This window comes from Phragmites australis, chromosome 6 (assembly GCF_958298935.1).
Source record: "Phragmites australis chromosome 6, lpPhrAust1.1, whole genome shotgun sequence".
Lineage (NCBI taxonomy): Eukaryota > Viridiplantae > Streptophyta > Magnoliopsida > Poales > Poaceae > Phragmites > Phragmites australis.
Window position 1 is genome coordinate 14,650,455 of NC_084926.1, and position 22,154 is coordinate 14,672,608.

Genomic DNA, 22,154 nt, shown 5'->3' on the forward strand with positions numbered 1-22,154 from the left:
ACTATTTTTTCAGCATTGTTGATCAATATTTTAGAACTAAAAACCCTATTAACATAACTATTACCTCACTTCCTTGCCTCATTCCTCATGCGTAATACTCCATTTGGCACAAAATGTGAATGCTCTAGGCTGATTGACTTTTTTTTTAATCTAAATACGAGTTATTTTTTCAGTTCAAGATATATTTATCTCGTTTCTTACTATTATACCTCATCAGTGGGTGCTCACATTTTGATGTAATAAATATAAATAAGGTCTTTCTCTCAACCCCTCTCTCCTCGTCATACTTTTTTTTTTACCAGAGGTGATTGTCACATCTCAAAAATTCTAACCTAGTCATCGAGCACGCATATACATCATGATATTATGTTTCATGCTTTTGGTTTCGTTTTAAGTGTTCAAAAATGTTTTAGAAATGTAACGTCATTAATCAACATAAGTTCTCACCATATACTTATGAGTGAGAATTGTTTTGAAATAATTTAGATAGCCTCAAAACCATTTAGGAAGGAAGAGAAAAAGAATTGGAAGAAACAGGAAAAAAGAAAGAGGACTTTTTGCACGTGGCCCAGCTCACGGTTTGATCAGGTATACCCACGGTCTGACCGTCAGGGCTCAGAGGCGCCCACATAAAACCAATTGACCCCCCCTCTCTCTCTCTCTCTTCCCACACCGACCAAAAACCAAGAGAGGAGGAGAGCACCACCTCGACCACCACGACGACCAGAGATCGGCGGAGGAGACTTCCCTAAGTGTCTCGAAGCCTCCCTTAGCTCCTCCCCATTGCCTTCCTCACCGGAGAAGCTTTCCACACTATCTTCTTTCACCTCAAGGCCAAACACCACCCCGAAGCCTGATCTCTGAATCGAAACCTCCCCGGAGCCGGCCAACCGATCCCACATTAGCTTCCCCACACTAAGGTGAGACTTCTCCAATCATTTTTCCATCATCCCTGAGCTCCAACCGATCCCCCATTAGCTTAGACCCGAGCTTTAGCCTCACCATAGACGTCATCCATAGGTCCTCGAGTTTGGCTCTATGCATATCGCCTAAACCATTCAAAATGAACCCTCCTAACCTTGTAGAGTGTTTTGGTACTACTCTTGGCCGAAGACATCGCCGGAGCCTTCGCCGGCGACCTCGCCGAGATGCTATCGGCCAGGCTCAACAATCTGACCGCCACATGGGCCGGTCTGGTCGCTGGGTTGGGACATGGCTGGTTAGACACTATTTTAGACTCCATAGTCAGGAGTAATACCACCACTAAGGCTAGTCTGATCGCCAGACCTCACGGTCTGATTGGTAGGTCAACTTAGAACCATTTCTTCTCTATTCGACCGCTACAGCCTGACCACCACACCACTTGGTCTGATCGCCAGCTACTCAGAACCCACTGAACTTAGGTTGTCCCATGCGATGTTTAAACCTCTTCTAGCCTAATCATTTAAGTATTCTTTTGCAAATATTTTCATGACATATCATATTGCATCTCATTCACAATCATGCATCATAAGCACACTTCTTCGTTCGTTCTTTTGTTCATTCGATGCGTTCTCCTATTGATTAGAGAGTGGTGTGTCGACGGTTCAAACGGTTGAGGCCGATATTGAATTGGAGGTGTACATAAGTGAAGAACTAGAGCACCGAGGTAAGTATCTAAGCATATTTCACCTTTTCTTTTTGATCTTGTGGTGTCTAATTTGGATAAATTATCGCTTTATGTATGTCATGCATGTTTAGCGAGTCAATATCGGGTTTTGTGGGTAGAATCTATGTTGATGTATTTATTCCTACCTTGAATTACTGAGATGTAAGATCAATTCGAATTTTCATGCTATCAGTTATGAGCATACTTATGTCCATCCATATCAATTGTGGAGTTTCTAATGTTGGGTTGTTTATAGCATGTTCAGAAGTGGCTAGTGAAAGTTTATGTCGAGAAGAATATGTTCACGTGATAGTTATGTTATGTTCATAATCTTGTGATAGATTGGTACAAGTTTTGAGATATGTAAAGTCGATATAATACTCTTGCGTATAAATTCATTTAACCTTGTGGCTGATTTCTTGCTACTAATCCTTAAATGTATGATCCTTGGAGTCAAGTTATTATATGTACTCACTATAAGTAAGTCTTGTAACTACCTTCGTACTCACTATAAGTAAGTCTTGTAACTACCTTCATACTCACCTTGCTATTGTTAATTTTTTTTACAGGTGAGTATGATCTAGTGTATGGTTACTTCATTCCCGCCAATATTGGTGATGAGTAAGAGTAGTGACGGGCTACTTGTAGTGATAGTATGGTGCATTATGGCATATGACACTATCTATTTTGCTGTTTATAAGATGTTTTCCATTGCGTAGTACTATCAACAAGCTAGGATATAAATAGGGGCATTTGCAAATAGCTCTCAAGTTTTTTATTTTTTGCAAGGATGCCACTCGAATAACAATTTTAATGGTATTTTTGTAATTTTTTAGTGGCAAGCTTGCAATAACACCAGAAGTAATGGTTTCTTTGCAATTATTCCATATAAATATGATGTATTTTGTTCCTTCTAGCAACGCTAATGTTGCGTCGAAACTCTAAATTGTTAAAATGGTAATGAATTAAAGACTTGTTATATATTTACACTACTCGCTCTTTATTATACTTTGATATGATAAAGCTTGTTATAAAAGGTGTGTGTTTCGACCTTAGATGTAAAACACATATGGGGGCTACCGAGATTAAATTTGATTTAATCATTTGGTGGTTGCGGTTGTTATGTTGAGATATGGGATATCACATGATACGTCTCATCTTATTAAACGATCACATAATTTGATTAATTTAAATACAATTTAGATGGTTCCTCATAATAAGTAATCTGAACTCTTGAACAATATTTTGATCACAATTTATCCACATTGTAATATATTTTTTTGAAAGGAGTGATTGCCTTGGCATGTATGGCTCCTTTTTTCCAAGGAAAAAAAAGGTGACAGGTTTTTTTTGAGAGGGTGACAGGTGTTAATAATAGTTCATGGACAAAGGCACAAAGCCCGGCCTCTCATCTCAAGAGCAGAAAAAGGCCCATCCAAATTGGGCTGCCCAATAGAATTCCTCCCAGCCCGGCCCATCCTACCAGTTGCCAGCCGCCGCTCGACCCAAACCCTAACGATGCCACCGCCGCCTTCTTTGCCTCCTCCTCCCTCTTCTCCCAAACCCGCTCCACCAAGCACCCTACCGGTCGATCCCCATGGCCTCACACCTTGACTTCCGCTACCTCGACGAGGGCCTCGGCGGCGAGCGCGGGAAGCGCAAGCGCCGCGAGGAGGCGGAGGAGGCCGAAGCTGCGGCGGCGGCGGACTCCATGGACCTAGATGGGGATGCTCCCCGGCCGTCGAAGCTCCGCGCCGTGCCCTCCCTCTCCGACCCCTCGAGGCCGGCCTCCTTCGGCCAGCCGACCTACGACGGCGTCATCGCGGGCCGCGTGTCGGGCCGCCGCTGGAAGGAGCCCCGCACCCGGCGCGCCTCGGCCGTGGTGGCGTCGCGGAAGCCGACCCCGCTGGAGCAGCGCGCCCGGGAGAAGTCGCTGAAGCGCGCCTACCAGGCCCGCGTGGCGGAGCTCAAGGAGGAGATCCGGCAGAACAAGGTGGCGAAGCGGAAGGCGCGCGAGGAGCGGGAGAAGCGGAAGGCGGAGAACGTGCTGCGCACGGGCACGAAGCTGCAGCGGGTGACCAATCCCAAGACCATCCAGAAGATCGCCAAGTCCAAGAAGCGCAAGCAGCTCAAGGTCGTCCCCGACGAGCTCCTTGGCGGCAAGAAGTCCGAGGCCAGCCGCCGGATGCAGGTGCCCGGGCTCGACAGCTGAATCTGACAGTCTCGTTCAATCTTTGTATCTTTTACATTGTTCGACGAGGATTTTGTACTGCTTTTCGATAAGTATGCGTTCTAAGTATGTTCGATTGAGTTATTACAATAGCATGGCATATGCAATTATGAAAGTTGTGGTGGGAAATTTTACTGATCCATGGCGAATTTTGCTGATCATAAAATCGTTACCAAGTTGATGCTAGCTGACCAGAGCGCGGATTCCTCCTTTGTACCTGACTACCTGTGGTTTCTTGCTCTTGATCATGTTAGACTGCATGTTAGATTGCAGGCTGCAATTGTGTGTTGCAAAGGCTGGTGAATATGAGAGTCTGAATCCAATCTAGTTTTCTGAAAGGCTTGAATCCAATTTTGTGGAAGGTTTGAATCTGCGTTGTTCGATTGGAGCTTATGAATTCATTATTTGTTCTATCTGATACTGCTTTTGGATAAGTTTGCGTTTTAAATCTGACCAACTCAGCCATTATAATGGTATGACATATGAAATTATCAAGTTCTGATCGGAGATTGTACGCTACATGGCCGGTTTTGCTGATCATGAAATGGTTACCAAGTTGATGCGCACTGACCGGATTGCTGGCTTGGGATGATAAATGTTGTCGATGCTTGTATGCAGGTAGTCAGTTACCATCCCTGATCTTTGTACCTGACTACCTGAGGTTTCTTGCTTTTGATCGATCTTAGATTACAGGTTGCAGTTTTGTGTTGCAACTTGCAAAGGCTTTTGATCTTTGTACCAGAGTCTGACTCTATCTAATTTTGTGAAGGCACTGATCTGCGGTGTTCGATTTGAGCTTATGAACATATTATTTGTTCAATTCGAGCTCAGAAACAGGATACATTCCTCGTTGAAAAGTACTTATGTTTCTAGTTTGTTGTTGTGAGATAGTATATATGCTATGTAATTAACCGGCCTTGTGTTAGAAAACATGCTTGCGGCATTAGCAATCAGCCTTAATTGGGCTTATTAACAGTGTCCCTTGCACAAAAGATATGCAATTTGAGCTGAGCAGAAGCAATCATGAACATGTCAAATTCCACGTTCCCGAGTTGTTCAGTAGACAGGAATTTGGATGCTCATGATGCAAACGAGACCATGATGCAAATGAGTTCTTTGATATTGTTTGCAGAGCGCCGGCAAGTACCCTCTGAATCTTGTAGCTAAGTACCAGCTGGATTTAGCATATGGATGTTGTCCCGTCAAATACTTCCACCATGGTAATTGGTCATCGTCAGTTAGTTTGTTTTCTTGTCGGTACAAATAAAATGTGGAACGTGGAAACTTTTGAAGTCCCGCTGAGCTGTCTCGTGTGCAATTTCTGTATAATCACTGCTTTCAAAGAGGGCAAACGCGTTTCCCGACATAAACAGTAACTTGTGGTAACCTGCACCGAGACTGTTTTCCAGACACTGGGCTCCGGGCCACAGCCACACCCAAATGATCCAGGCCACACCAAGACTAGTATCTTTTGGCGATACGTACGTATAATTTAGAAGCCGCATGCGATTGCTGGGAAATTAATGTGTAAATAAGCTAGAGAAAAAGAAGAATAAAGAGTCACCTGTACCACGCGCAGACACGCTCATTTGAGATAAAGACGAAATTGAGGTACTCGCGCTTAGGTGCTCGTTTTATCAGCATTTATTTTCTCTACATATGCGCTTATTATCCAACTATGTTAATCCGTTTCCGACATGGTAAGAAATCCGTATCCATACCACATCCTTGCATTATAAGCTCAGATCCGAATCCGCCAAAAAAGAAAGTGGACAAGGGCATTATCCGATCCGGTCCCTTTTCATCCCAGCTTTAGAGTACTCGCGGTATATACTAAAATAGCACATGAAGTTTTCTTGAACTTAACCGGCCTCAAACGACTAGTTTTCTTGCCGGAAGGAATATTTCGATTCTGCACAGTTAGGTGGTCATCAAATGGCACCAAACATTGGGTGTGGGATCTAACCCAAGTCTTTTCTTTACAAGCATAGATCCAACCCTAATCTTGCTTGATTCGGCAGGCGAGCTTGCTGAAGTGTGTGTACTCGTACCCAGCTGGTGCAAGTCCGAGTGTGCAACACAGCCGAACCGAGCCGAGCGGACCAAACCTGGCCACCTGGGCCGGGCCGGGCCTCCCCATTTTCGACCAGACGCGCTCCTGCCTCCCAAATTCGGAACACCCCACCAGCCGCCGTGCACCACCCGATGCCCAGATCCCCGCGGCCGACGCGGCCGCTTCCTCCAGCCTCGGCGGCCGGGCCCGGACCGTCCCAGCCCATGGCCAAGCCCGCCGGCGGCGAGGAGGAGGAGGAGGAGGACCTCGAGATCTGCAACGATGTCGGCTTCGTCTTCAAGCGCGCCCGCGGGCTCTACCCCGAGGCCGCCCGCCACAGCCGACGCCGCCAGCTCTCCCGCTGGGAGGCCCTCGCCTCCAACCTCCTCATCCCGCTCCCCGGCCACCTCCTCCCCAGGCTTCTCCCGCTTCACCCTGTCCAGCAGCCGCCGCCTCGGCTTCCGTCCTCGACCACCTCGCCCACGTAACTTACCTCCCGGGCCGCCTGGCTTGCTCAGCCACTCTACTTCTCCCAGCACCTACTCTTCTTATTTCGGGTTAGTGATGTTGCTCCAATTTGGGTGCCTGCGCAGGTAGAGGTGCAGGCGGAGCTGCTCAAGAAGGTATTCCGGTACTGCGACGAGATCCAAGCACTCTGCGACGCGCACGAGGCGGACATCGTGGATGCCATAGCCGCGCTGCCTGTATGGGGTCGGCCCGAAGGAGCTCATGAACTCGTTGAGCAGTACAGATGAGCAGACTGCCCCTGGTACCAATTAGGCACTTCACAGCTCTTTTAGTTGTTTCGATACTTGTCTAGATAGTTTGCCTTGGTTGTCGTGGATGCAAATTGCTCACAGCTTGTGTGCCTGTGGGATGGCAGATATTTCTTCTTGATGTGCCCCAGAGTTAGGAACTTGACATCATGAAACTAGCTTAGGTATCTTGAATTGGGATATGTTAAACTTTATTTCCTCAGGGATGTTATGGTAAATGTTGGCACGGTAGCAATGTATGGAACTACTCTCGTGGCTGTTATGCTCGTGTAATTGTAAGCTTTGAACTTGGAGTTCAGCACATATCGCCATAAGTTTTGCACATGTAATCTGCCATTTTGCATAATTGGAATTTGACTTGTCACTTATCTAGTTGGGCAAGTAGATAGTCTTCAATATTTGAACATCTGCTGAGGAGATTTTTCAATTATTTCGTCAGATTGAGAAAGCTTTAGCTTTCCATTGCCGCAATGTTTAACTTCTGGTATCACCAGGTATTGGGGTAGTGCCACCTTAGTTGTTTATGATCTCTTTGCCTACCTACTCCTCGGGTGTTGGGGAGAGGAACTGAAAGTCCCTGAGGTAATGTGTAGTGAATCTGAGGATCGATGAAGTACTGAAACGGAAATTAAGGGTTACCTACCACTGAAAAATCACCCGTTCAGGATTTTATTTTACCACCGAAAGATGCTGGTTCATTTCAATAGTACCCAAAGGTTGCACCATTCCAGAATTTACCATCTTGTTAGCCTGCACGAGCCTCTTTGCGTTTTCTTCTTCTTCTTCTTTTTGCATTGGAGTAAAAGTTGAAGGGTTTGGAAGTTTGCATACTATTGCTGGGCAAGAGCCATATTTCTGGTATGTTGGGAATGACAATCACACAGTTAGACTCGCCACTGATAGACCTTCTAACTTTGTGAAGTCCTTCAAAGCATGTGAAGTTTTTGATGGCTGTTGATAGGTGTGACCGTGTGAGCATGTGAATCAAATTGAGAACCAACTGATAAATGAGGAAAATGAGCTGCAGGTTCGAGTCGTAATTGAGGGGAATGAGCTCCTGGTTGAAGTGCTAAATGAGAACCACGACAGGCATGCAGCAGATGCCTGTCTGGGTGGAGGAGCTACACTTTGTGGACACAGCATTTGGCCCCTCCATGGCAGAGGAGGTAGAGAAGGAACACAACATAGATCCACATTTTGACCCTGCCAGAGATGATCCAACTGGCTCTGATGAATAGTGGAGGTATTTCAAGAAGCATTAGGAAGGAAAAGGGAGGCATGCAGAAACAGACCAGAATGAGGATGGGCAGCATCACCAAAGGGAAAGGCAGGGTAGTGTGGTTATAGATTTCGATCCTTATATTGTTCCAAGCGCTAAGCAACTGTGCTTGATGCTGTATATGCTCCTCACACCACATATGACTGAGTCAATCCAGAAATAGAGAAGGGCTCCACATTTGCCGATATTTCATGCTATCTGTCAGGCAATGTGCCATCAAAAGAGAGTTTGAGTCCAAAATATTGCATAGTGATTGGAAAATTCACGAAAAGAAACTACATGGTGGCAACACATTCATGGTGAATGTGGGCTTTTCCGCTCGTCCTGCAATATTCACCGCTAGTTTTCTTGTGATATTTACCTCTAGTTTTTTCTTTTTCTTTTTTTGACAAATTCATCTTGTTCTTTTGGTAGGTGACTTGGATTTCAGAAAAGACATGTGGCAGCACAAGCAGAATGAAGAGAATGGAGGCTTCCAAAGGTTGGATAGCAGACAGGACAGAAGAGTTATTGAGGCCGGAAGCTACAATGGGCGCAAAGACGCTGCAGTTCAAAGGATAAAGAATGGTGGTGAGGCATGGAAAAGGGGCCCTTACCAATGCAAAAGTTGCTCCCAGTTTGGCCATACCGAGAAGACCTGCCGTGAAACCCCTGCTTAACTAGGTGATGAGCAGTTTGACCACACATTCTCGTTGAGAACAGGCAATTTAAAACTTATTTCGGCTAAGAATTTGGTCCCTTACACAACAATTGGTTATATTGCTCATTGGTCACAAATATGCAGGAAAAGGAAAGGGGTTGTTAGTCCTTCGGGTTTCAACAGTGTTGCAGCACAAGCCCGTAACAAATCAAAGAGGTTTCACCAATCATCATTTCCAAATCCTTTTCATTTTTCCCTTGCACAATGCACACCACAAAATGCCTTACAGAAGAACTTTTTCCTTGGCATTGTACCGTCATTACTTTATTTTTTACTATTATTAGTACATTTATTATTATTATTATTATTTTCTTATCATCTTTTTAGTTGGATCTTGTAGGTTTCATCTAGTCTAACCCAACTTGCTTGGGACAAAGGCTTTGATGTTGTTGTTGTTGTTGTAGGAAGAAGGCATCAGGGAGCATATCTACCCTCTCAGGCACTCAATCACGTGTTAGTCAAGGACCGACAACAAGAAGGAAGACAGCTTCTACTCCAACAAGAGCTGCAGACACATTTTATAGTCCAGGGCCTACAACCAGGAGAAGGGCAGCAGCACAAAATGTGTCACCAGGAGGCTCATCATAAGCTCTTATATACGTCTGTTGTAAACAATGTGTTCTTCACTTCTTGACGTATGTTGCATTGATGTATATTGTACACTTATACATCCATGTGTATATCAGGGAGCACAAAATGTATAATGCCATCCATGTGTTGCGCAACTTTTGCGCCCTAATTACCAAAATGTATATTACTGAAGTGTCCGGTTATGTTAGCATATTTTCAGTGTGATGTTATCTCTTTATCCATTAGCTGTCATGTAGTTTTCATTTGTGAAGTTCCAAACCCAAACGTCGTTCAGTCTGCGATCACATTGCTGACAATGTTGTTCGCTTAGTGCATGAATGCTCCCTGAAAATATTAATCATTTCACTGTGATGTTTATCTCTTTAGCCGTTAAATGTCATTTTTTTCTTCCCAAATGCCATTGGCCGTGCTATCTTATATTGCTGTTCACATATGCGCATGACTGCTCCATGAAAATATTGATCATGTAAGCGGCTGGTTTTTTTTTTTTTTTTTTTTTTTGAGATATCTGTTACTTTTCTGATTTTACTGTACATGCCCAGCACGTAAGCTCTGTTTGAAGTGGAAGCAAGCTGTGCTGCTCTGCTATTTAACCTAAATCGGATCGCTTGTGCACCCATCACATGATTGTCCTGATGCAAAATATGATCCTGAAATCTGGTTGCACCCTCACCATTCTGAGTCCTGACTGACCATTTAAGAACATGAAGGGCAGACGGGACTTGGGAGACATTTCAGAACATAAAGGCTACAAGCCCAGCGCACGCATGTTTTATCAAAACCTTTTATTTGCGTTGATATTTGTGTTAAAATGGTAGGTAAAAAAAATCATAAAGTATGTAAGAGAATCAATAGATGAATAAATATCAAGTGGAGGGAATAGAGTCATGCGCGAATAAGGACACGTGGAGTTGCATTTCCGCAAATCGGTAGACATATCAGAATAAGGACACGTGGAGTTGTATTTCCGCAAATCGGTAGCTATATCAGAATAAGGACACGTAGAGTTGCATTTCCGCAAATGGGTAGACATTTCAGAACGAAGACAACGGAGTACCAGTATAGTGCCAATTGGTAGACCACTGGACACAATCACAAAGTGGCATGCCAGTTTTTGTTAGCTAAAGCCACAGTATTTCTGCAGAAAAATTTCAGTCAGTAAGAGAAGAGCACTAGCTGCTTGATTTCTCGAACCTCCTGGACGAGGAGCGCAGGAACAGGCTCCTCAAGCTGCGGCCGCTCTCCCTATTCCGCTTCCCCGCTCCCCGCGCGGCGCCCTCCGGCACGGCCGGCGCTGCGGCGGCGTGGTCGGCGATGACGAGGCCGGACTCGAGCTTCCGCGCGACGCTGACGAGCTCGTACGTGTCCCACAGCGACCGCGCGAAGTCCCACGACCTCTCCCGGGCCAGGGCGTCTGATGCGGCGGCCGCCGCCGCTGCGGCCATAGCCTCCAGCTTGAACCGGGACGGGCGGTGCGGCGCCGCGCCCGCGCCCGCTCGAGGGAGCGCACCAGCGGCGTCGTCGTCCCCGCCCGGTTCCGACGCGCGCGACGGCCGCGGGTTGCCCGACTGCGCGTGCCACGCCTGCGCCACCGCCTTGAGCAGCTCCACGTCGACGTCATCGGCCGCCGCGCGTGGCTCCGCCGAGCTCTTCATGCCGCCGTGCGGCTGAGGGCGGGTGCGACGCCGCGTCGGCGTTGCGTCCTGCGGACGTGAGCGGATGAGTTTGAGCCCTTGGTTTGGCGGGTAACGGTGGCCTTTGGCCTGTTCCCATCTCGTGAGGGGCAAGAGCAAGAGCAAGATTTTTTTAAATAATACTATTTTATTGAAAAATTATAAAAATATTATTCACAATGGAAAATTTACAAAAATAGGTAGAAGTCACCTCGTCATGCAAACATTTTTAGTTTCATGTACTATTCAGCTCGTCAAAATCTTTGCTCGTAACAGACCTCTATTGAGGTTCGGAACAGAACACATGTACCGGTGTAGATTGATGGCCACTGTCACTAGTGAGTGTAGTAATACAAGTGGATACTCATAGGTAATTTTGAATCACAATTTAGTTTATTTTTTATTTAACTTAATTAGGTGGGAGTGAATTGTTAGTTATTTTTTAGTTTTAGATGATCTAATATCGAAAAAATATAAAACTTACCTCGCTAGCGAGAGACATAAATAAACGAAGCGTATGTGCTACTCTGGCCAGGTTCAAATCCTTACCCTTTCTAGGGATATGTTGGGGGACATATCTCCCCCTCAGCCCATGACTCTTCACAACATTTAGACAAGTTTCAGATTCATTCCTTGTTTTTTTTTAACTAGGGACCAGCATCCTTGATTGCATGCAAAGCTTTTTTGCGTGTTATCCAGGGGGGAAAAAAACTGGAGCCCCGCCCATTGCCATCAGGTGATCAGGTCTAGCTATGGCGATCCGTCGATCGAAGTGGATCGCTTGGAATTGTCCTTGTCAGAGATAGGCCGGCCCGTAGACCTAGCCAGTGGGGGATGAGCACATCATGACGGCGACCACGGCGTCGCGTCCATCAGCAAATTAAGCTTGCTCCAGAGCACAGGTTCATCCATGCTTTGCCCGGTCGACGTCGCCTTGCCTTGCAAACACATGCATCACGCAGGAAAGCGATTCTTATGGCAATTCATTTTCTCAACAAAAAGAAATAAAGAAAGCAGGAAAGTTTATCAGAAACTTGTAGAGGCGCTGTCAAGTATTCTATCTCGATTGCTGATCGAAAGCAGGACATGTTATGCAGTAACGAGAGTGATGACTAAATGGGTAAATAGGTGTATCAATAAATTTTTTATGGAATTGAAGGTCTTCTTCTATTTGAACCACCTAACCTATCTTAAAACTCAAACGAAAGTAAAAATAAAGATAAATTTTATCAAGAGAAAATCGAGACAATACGATTCCACAGATGATATATGAACTATAAATTCCGTTTAAGATCAATCCATATGTTTTAGCATTTGAAAGATCATAACTAGCAAAAAAATAAGAAAAGAAAAATATCGAGCAACGAAACTCTTTAAGTTGATTGTCTAAAGGTAAGTAAATTTAATACACTATCACATAAGCATGTGTATGTGAATTTTATATATCTAGCAATAAGAAGAATGACCTGATAAGGTGCTGAAATTTTAGCTAAAAAACCAAAACGAAATCAAAACCGAAAAAAAAAAACTTGCAAAAAAGCAAGGGAACCAAGAGAGATAAACTAGAAGAGGGAAATTCAAATATATGAAACAAAATAAACTTCATTACTCAAAGAGGTCAGCGCTATTTTAGATGGATTATAAATATTTTTCTCTCAATACTCACATATTACATAAACTAAGCACACATCCTCCTCTCCACTAACCCTAGTACAATGCTCTCATATGGGTGGTACAAGAGTCTCAAATAGCTTGTTCATATTCTCTTATATGTCTACCCCTCTATAGACATAGAAAACTTTCTAACTTTTTTCTAAAAACTTCTCTCTTGTGGTTCACTTCTACCAATCAGCGAGGATATTTTAGTCTATTTTCTTCTCTATTCATCGGACGGTCACAACGCCTTTACGACTTAGCTTTCTCTCAACGCAAGCTTCACGATTGTACCATATACTCGTCCAGTCATTCCACGATTTTAAGGCCAAACTACGAGAGCAGCTGAAGCAATCGCTCCGATGATGACACATGTGCTCCATCTTGCGATCTTGACTGCCAACAAGTCTCTCCCGCTCCCGAGCCCTCGGGCCACCTTGTCACTTGCACCGGCATCCACTTCGCTTGACTTTGTCAATACGCCATCTTCATCTTTTATTTCATGTTTTGCTTGACATTCATGTGTATAGTTAGGATCACCTTTGATTCCGCCCAGCCCTCCTTAATCGTCTGGCACCAAGTACCCACATAGCCCCAATAACTCATTATCGACCGTCAAGTTGCATCCGTCACCTGCACACTTTAAAACAAGTAAACATATTTCTTCACACTTCAAAACATCTCCAGATTAGCACAAAATGAAAAACTTCAACTTAGAGCACATCCTGCAGAAAACGTGAACACCGGATGTTCCGGTGTGTTCTACTCTGAACACCGGATCGTTCGGTGAGTGTAACACTATCTATTTCAGGAAATTTTTGATCTCTGCAAGAAAAGTTACGGTGAAAGCTTTCAGTGATCTCATATCTATTACCGGATAATTCAGTATGGATGTTAATCCATCACACCACTATTCTGCAACCTCTCTAGAACAAAAGTTTTAGTGTATTCTCCGGTGTTCACAATTACAGTACCGGATTATCCGACGTACATAATCAAACTTAGTGTAAAAAAGAACCATGCGTTCTCAAAGTTCATCACTGAACCGTTTACTGTTTGCTTTTATTTCTGCTTTAGCACTGAAAATGCTCCGTTAATACCCTCCGGTGTGGCCACCACACTCACCGGACATTATGGTGTATTGATTTCTAGTTTTGTCCTAAAAATTGTTCTCTGCAAGAAATAGTTCGGTGAGTACATACTGCCCATACTAGAACTTTCGATTAACATCGAAATATCCGAGGTTCACATCGAAACTTCTGGTGTGTATAATTTTTCTACGTATAAAGAAGAATTCATCAATTACAAATACCTCCAACTTGAGTTGGACAAGACCAAGAACAAACATCCACAAACATATATTAACTAAATTAAGATATATCAACTATTATCGTTACCTCCTCATATAAAAATTAAGATATTTTTCCACTTAATTTCTTATGTTATTCATCTGATCATATGAGGACGGCCACGTACCAAGTTATTGCTGCATCATCACCGGGAGTATCTGGGCATGCAGTTTGCTGGTTCTAGGAGTATTTTGATCACGAGAATATACGCTCGGTCACTTCGTGGACATGGGCTGTGTGGTGTGTTTCGAGGAATAACGACACGCGGCTGACAGCCAAATTTTGCAGAGTTTCTGCTGGGTACCAAGAGATAATCAATGCGCCGTTTTTGTTAAGATCCCACGAGCACAAGGCCTAGTTATCTCACTGCTGCATTATCAAAATTACAGCGTGGTGCACCCACAAATTTTCCGAAAGTAATCAACGGTTGCCAAGCGTGGCGCCACGAAATTTAGACTCTTTTCTTTAGACGAAATGAATTCGACTGTGAAACCTCGCAAGTGTGGCCACTTTACACGAAGCGGGGGACGATCGAGAAAACCTGAGCGTGAGGCCTCACCCTGCAATGATCAAAGGTTTGCATGTAGTCAACACATGATGTTAACATAAACGTTTCAAAAACCGAACACGAGCAATATACTTTTCCCAAATGTCTACCCGTCTGGGTGCCGTACATGTTCGAGCGGATATGATGCATGTTCTAGGTAAGTCCGTTTGAGAGATGGATGGATCTGGACGCCTTGCCAATCGTGACCTCAGCTGCATCGCATCCGATCCAGTGCCGCTGACACGGACACCACAGTGTGACGTGCTAAATGTCGCAGTTGCGTGTGGCGCATGGTTCTTTTTAGATCGATCGATCGATGAAACGCTAGTAATTTCACAAATGACAAGGTAAAAAGACTAGTTGTGAAGATCGACTTGAAAAGAACATTTTGGATATGGCACTTGAATTGTTCTATCTGACGCGGCTGAGGTGTTCTTTGGTTTTTTTTTTTTTTATCGATCTACATTCGTCGTACACGACTACGCACAAGTCCTGACAGAACCTGCCCCAGTTGAGTAGTTCGGCTCTCTGACGACCTAGTCCACGTCACTAATATTTCCAAACAAATTGAAGCTGCACAGGTCCCTCTCCCTCTTGCTAGTTGCTGTTGGCAGATTGACGACCTTGGGACGAGACACTGTTCAACCATTACTGTGCCATACTGCCATGCCATGTGCCAAATCTGCAGAGACATGCAGGGAGGATACGGTGATCCGTCGATCGAAGTGGATCGCTTGGAATTGTCCTGGCCAGAGATGGGCAAGCCCGTAAACCCAAGACGTGTGTGTGATTTGGTAACTAGTGGGGGATGAGCACATCATGACGGCGACACTGCGTCGCGTCCACGAAATTAAGCTTGCTCCAAAGCACGGGTTCCGTGCTTTGCCCGGCCCACGTAGCCTTGCCTTCCAAACACATGCATCACGCAGGAAAGCGATTCTTATGGCACTTCATTTTCTCAACAAAAAGAGATAAATAAAGCAGGAAAGTTTCTCAGATTTCTGATCGAAAACAGGAGATTGCTGCCAAGTTTTCTATCTCGTTTGCTGATCGAAAGCAGGAGATTTTCTTCATCTTTTCATCTGAGGATGGCCGCGAACCAAGTTATTGCTGCATCATCACCGGGAGTATCTGGGCATGCAGTTTAATTTGCTGCTTCTAGGAGTATTTCGATCGGGAAAGAACTGTTATGGAGATCTTAGTTAAATATGAGTGGATGTCTACTAATAGATTTTGTGTTTAAATTTGATTGTCATCAAGTTACTTTTAAAGTTTAGGCTATTTGTTAGTCTTTTTTCACAGCCATGATTGAACTCTATAATAATGTATGATTAAGTGTATAAATCATGCAGACACCGAAATAAAGACATTCTTTGTTTTAAAAAAATCGATCACGAGAATATATGCTCAGTCATTTCCTGCGCATGGGCTCTGTGTGTTTCGAGGAATGACGACACGCGGTTGGCAGCCAAATTTTGGAGAGCTTCTGCTGGGTACCAAGAGAGAAACAATGCGCCGTTTTGTTAAAGGTCCTAGAAACACAAGGCCTACTTATCTCACTGCTGCATTATCAAAATTACAGCGTGGTGCACCCAGAGATTCTCCGAAAATAATCAACGGTTGCCAAGCGTCGCGCCATGAAATTTAGACTCTTTTCTTCAGACGAAATGAATTTGACTCTGAAACATCACAAGTGTAGCCATTTTACATGAAGCGGGGACGATCGAGGAAACCTGAGCGTGAGGCCTCACCCTGCATTGATCAAAGGTTTGCATGCAGAGAACAGATGATGTTACAATATACCTATCCAAAACGGAACATGAAGCGACGCTCCGTCTTTGCCAGCAGAGCTGGCGCTCGGATGCGATGTCTACCCGTATGGGTGCCGTACATGTTCGAGCGGATATGATGCATGTTATAGGTAAGTCTGTTTGAGAGATGGATGGATCTGGACGTCTTGCCAATCCTGACCTCAGCTGCATCGCATCCAATCCTTCCAAATTTGACTTGTTACTGTCCACTGCCGCTGACACGGACACCACAGTGTGGCGTGCTAAATGTCGCAGTTGCGTGTGGCTAGATCGATCGATTAAACGGTAGTAATTTCACAAATGACTAGGTAAAAAGACTAGTTGCGAAGATCGGACTTGAAAAGAACATTTTGGATATGGCACTTGAATTGTTGTGTCTGATGCGGCTGAGGTGTTCTTTGGGTTTTTTTTTATTTTTTTTATTTTTATTTTTTGTTGGAAGCCGTCCAATGCTTTCTTTGTTGATGACAAAACCTCATTGACTAGCTTCCGAACCACACATGTTCGCTAATGAGCAGCTTGTCAAATCAGTACGGCATAAGGGCACCCGCAATGTGTAAACGGGACCATAAGTAAAAACGATGGTCTTAAGATCCAACCTTATACATTATAAAAGGGAATATTAAGATCTATATTGCTATAACCAAGTCTTTATACCAGTACGGCATAAGGGACATGTGCCTTAGGATTTGTGAGTTTATGTCTAATGATCATCGTTCGAGATCGACTAACTACATGTAATAATGGATTAGATGAGTTCTCCTGTTCTACAAATTAACAACATATTGATTTGTGCATCTAGATGTCTATGATACAGATTAAAGAACCCGTACATGATCGATATACGTTCGTAGTACACGACTACGCACAAGTCCTGATAGAAGCTATTAAGGAGAAGTGTTGCCGTATAATTAAATTGTCTATATTTCATATATCAGTTTAGATTTTTAGTGAATTGGTTGATGCATGTAACTTAATATGTTATTGGACTAAAGATCTCGAGTTTGAGTCCTGACAGATGTAATTAAATAAAAAATTACAAATGACTCATATTTTTATATGTAAGGCCTGAGGGAGTCTGCACTTGAAAGAGAGTGTTGAAATAAGTGAGTTGATCATATTTCTCTATCAAATTAGGTTTTTTGGTGGACTGATTGATGCATGCAACTTAATATGATATCAGGACAGGTCTCGAATTCAAGTTTTGACAGATACAATTAAATAAAAAAATACAACCAACTCCTATATTCATGACTGAGGTCTGAGAAAATATCCACATGAAGGGAAGAGTATTGAAGTATATGCAAATTATTTATCTTTTTCTACCAACTTAAGTTTTTAAATAAACTAGTTAATACATGTAGCTTATTAAAAGCTGCACCAGTTGAGTAGTTCGGCTCTCGGACGACCTAGTCCATGTCACTAACATTTCCAAACAAATTCAAGCTGAACAGGTCCTCTCCCTCTTGCTAGTTGCTGTTGGCAGATTGACGACCTTGGGGCGAGGCACTGTTCAACCATGGCTGTGCCATGCCAAATGCCAAAACTGGAGAGGCATGCAGAGGATACGGTGATCAGGCTCTCCGACTTTTCAAGCTCGTTGGACTCCGACCGGCCGGTGAAAGGCATAGCTCCAAAATGGCAAAATGGTGTGCCACAGTAGTAGCGGTAGTCGTACAAATCGAGCCGGCTTTTGGGATTCACCGGATCCAGAAGAAAATTGTGTGACAAACTAAATTAAATCTATTCCCTTGCTTAATTATTTTTTCTCAAATACGCTGAAGAACTGTATATCCTTGTATTTAGAAGCAAGTTAGAAAGTGCTTCTATAAAAATACAAAAATATATATGGATCTCTATATGCACTCGCCACCGACCTTCCTTGCTCAATTACACAATATATATGGTTTAAGATTTTCATAGCTCAAAATTAAATTATCTTGTGAGTAGATATTTTCCTAATGTTTGTGGATGTGTGGTATGATTTCTTATTCTTTTTTTTTCCTGAATGAAGCATCTAAACCCATGTCATTGGTTCAGTATGTGTGCCTCACCTATAATGACGGTATTAATCAGTATCATCAACTAGCCGTTTCCGTTGGTTTGAACGTGCAGCAACTTGGGCGAGTAGATTAGCCGTCCATCGAGTCTCTGCATGCCTCGGTGCTGGTAGAAGTCGTCGTCGATACTAACCACGCAAACGTTACTGGAGCGACCGGGCTTGCTGCGCCCAAGTCAATAGCAGCAACGCGGAGGTGTACAAGTTGTGTGTTTTTTTTTAAAAATGAGTCCAAGTGAAATTACAGTGTCGGTGTAATGCATAAACTCAACTAGGACTTGTTTATGAGCAAACACACAATTACACATTGTCTCGGTCAGAGTTATATGAAGTGTACAAGTTGTGTTTTTTTAAAAAATGAGTCCAAGTGAAATTACAGTGTCGGTGTAATGCATAAACTCAACTAGGACTTGTTTATGAGCAAACACACAATTACACATTGTCTCGGTCAGAGTTATATGAAAAGCAACGGCACGATGAATCGGACGAGCTAGTGGTCACGAAATGAAAATGTAATCAAACACTGCAGACTCTGTCAAGTGGACGATTAGATTAGATGTATGATACCCTCTACCAACCGGTATCACGAACCAATATCTTACTTGAAGTACTTCAAGTAATGAGCGGAACCGCCATTGCCGCTGCGTCCATGTGTTGGGGGTGCGTGACCATGCTGTGCAGAGAGCTGCCCCCTAGACTACAGGCGACAAGACCGTGCTCGTTCGAGTCACCCACCGAAATAAGGGTGTTGCTATACTTTAGATGCATACAAATGAGATAATTTTTAGTTGATTAATCACAACAATCAAATCTAGATCGAACGGCTTAGAGATCATCTTCAACCTCTGATTGTTTTCCTCTCTGCTCTCTCTGTGCTTCATTTCTCTCGTGCTCACCTCCGCTCCACCCACCTTCGATCGTCTCTGGCAGCGGTCCCACCGTCAGATCCGTGGCCGTTGTCCCTCCTTCGATAATAACTCATTTTGATGCTCCTCCCGGCACTAGTCTACCGGCCAGCGGCGTGCCCGCTACCCTGCTCACAACTCACTTCCTCTGCTTAGCCGACTTGTCTTCTTCGGAGCTTCTTCTAAACATGTAATCCATAAAATCCTCCAAAACCCGAACACTAAAAACCTCTCTTCGCTAATTTCGATTGGAGGTGAACGGCGTTTAAAATTTTGCAAGATTTCAAGCACACGAAGATTAGGAAACGTGCCGAAATAAAGAATGCGTACTGAACTATGCTGACTGATAATGGGCTGCTACATTGCTGCCTACCATGCGGCGGCATGTGATGTGATTCACTGGTGATGCCGGTCAACTAGAGCATCCGCACGCCGACGTTTCAAATCGCTTGTGCCGGACCATGAAATGGTCTGATCCCAACCTGTTTATTCCCCCATGAAACTACGAATAGAAATGCTAAGATAATAACGCAGTTCCGTTTGTGGTCTATTCAAACTTAAAAAGAATACGTAGGTTCCATTCGCATGCACTACGAAATTCATTTTGAGTTCCGAAAGATTGTAATTGCTTACGGTATGCCATTTCGCACAAATTCAGAATAGATTGATCTATTTATGACTTTTCGGTAGAGCTCTAGCTTCAATTTTTCAAGTTACTCATTCTTAGCTCTAGAATTTTTGGAGCTAGAGGTATAGGTAAATTAAAGATCTTTGATTGAAAGATTTTATTTTTATTTTAAACTAAAAATAGATATTCAAACTATTTTAATTTTATAAACCCTAAATCTTATATGTATCTTGGTTGGAGCTTTCCCAAACAATATCTTGTATGGCGAGAGAGAAAAGAGCATGATATTGTTCGTGCGAGGCTTCCTTTCCTACTGTGATCTCTAGCTTCAAGAACTACACGGTAGGCCAGATGCTAGTACGGTTTCTGCAGTCACTTCACGTGGTCAAACAAGTCATCCCACAGAGTATTCGCCACCCCACCAACGGGTGCGGCATTAAGGGTCACTAAAAAAAACCTCAAATGTGATAGGTTATAAGTTAAATAAGTGATGGGTATGAGATCCGTATCTTTAACGTGTCACTGACAATTACATATAAGTGATGGGTGTACATCCATCACCAATGACGTATATAGTGATAGGTCTGGATCAAAATCCATCACCGATGACTACATATAAGTGATAGATCTAGATTTAAACTCGTCACTTATGAGCAATTAAAAAACAAAAAATATAAAAAAACAATTAAAAAACTGATCAACAAGAACATTAAATGGTCAGTGTTAGATCAAGAGAAACAATGCCATTTAAGATTTGCACAGAGGAACAGAGAAACAATCTCATAGCAGTTCATCAGCCGGCACAGCTGCTCCCTCTTCGAGTCCGTCAGCCACGGATGCGCCTAAGACACAGACACAAATATATGCTTACATGGCTCGATCCGTTCAAGACTCAGGTACAACACAAGAACAGTGACTTGAGGTAGATGTCAATGGTACGGTAGAGGCCGTCATCGAGGGCCCGGGCGTAGTGCATGTGTCCTCACCTATGGTGTTCTAGAGGAAGTGTGCGTAGGCCGCGGCGTGGTGCAAGTTGCCGGGGTCGGTCGCAATGGCCTCCTAGTAGGTGTCCTCCGCGGTCGCGAGGTCGTTCTGCGCCTTTCACAGGAAGGTCGCATACCGGTTCAGCGCCTCCGCGTCCGTTGGCTCCATCCGCACCGCCCTGGTGGGTGTCACCGAGGGGACCTACCGGTTGTGGTTGTTCTGCACGATGTAGAGGAACTACGCGAAGTTGGCAAGGATGAGCAAGTTGTTCGACTCATTGGAGACAGCTTGCTCGTACCTCTGCTACGTCCTCGCGTGCTCGGCGACGCCCACCACCTGTTCAATGACGGCGTAGTGCATCAATGAGCCGGCGATGTTCTCAGGGCTCATGCCTGTCGACCGAATCGCCGTGATGAGCCTCTTGTACATGGACAGCCTAAGCGACGAGGCTGCTTATACCACCAGTCCGCACCCGGTGATCTCGACTTCCCGCCAGTGCTTATGTCATTTCAGATCACCATCTCCTCGAGGCTCTTCGCCGTGTATTGCTCCAGCATGGGCCACCGAAACGCCTCGGGCTACCTCTCTGTGTCGTCACCCTTGGCCTGTTGAGGAGGCGGAGGAAGAGGAGGAGGCCGTGACAGCGACTGCGATGCAGTCTGGCTCCTCCCTTCCATGGATCTGGCCCTGGCCTCCATGGATCCGACCACCGCCTCCATGGATCACGGTTGCTGGAACACCGAGCTTGCTAGGCCATCGGTGTGGAAGAGAAAGAGAGAAGAGAGACGAGATACTAGAGAGTGGCGAGAGAGATGACAGAGAAAGAGATAAGAACGCGCTATAAAGAGGGGATGCGAGATAGCGACATAAAATCGAAATCAATTAAAAGTTTAGGTCCGGTCTACACATAGGTGACAGGTGGTGATATGACCTATCACCGATGACTAGTCGTAGTCTTCATTTGTGACCCATCACTAATGATCTGTTATTAGTGACAGATTATAATCTATTCTTAACTTGAAGCTATATAAATGACGGATCGTGGCATGAAGCTATATAAGTGACGGATCGTGGCAGAACCGTCACTAAAGATTCTATAACCCATTACTCATTTTATTTTATTTTTCTATCTTTCATGTAGTGGGTGCGTTTGGTTTGAAGCCAATATTCATCTCGCCGATCATCAGTGTGTCCACGTGTTTTTGATTGGTGTTTAGTTTAATGTCCATGCCTATAACACCCGCACTAGTTCATTTTTCACCCGTTTG

General features: G+C 44.2%; 1 protein-coding gene and 1 pseudogene across 1 annotated transcript; one reads left to right on the forward strand and one right to left on the reverse strand.

Moving 5' to 3' along the window:
* Positions 1-5,791: 5,791 nt before the first annotated feature.
* Positions 5,792-9,486, forward strand: LOC133922994 (uncharacterized; annotated as a pseudogene).
* Positions 9,487-10,273: 787 nt separating this feature from the next.
* LOC133920490 (uncharacterized) lies at positions 10,274-11,046 on the reverse strand. Its single transcript, XM_062365106.1, has one exon. It carries the CDS (start codon positions 10,930-10,932, stop codon positions 10,450-10,452), a length of 483 nt encoding a protein of 160 aa, XP_062221090.1. The 5' UTR covers positions 10,933-11,046; the 3' UTR covers positions 10,274-10,449.
* Positions 11,047-22,154: the final 11,108 nt, after the last annotated feature.

Excerpts from the sequence above, each read along its gene's own strand:
- LOC133920490 (XM_062365106.1), bottom strand. The coding sequence starts at position 10,932 with ATGAAGAGCTCGGCGGAGCCACGCGCGGCGGCCGATGACGTCGACGTG.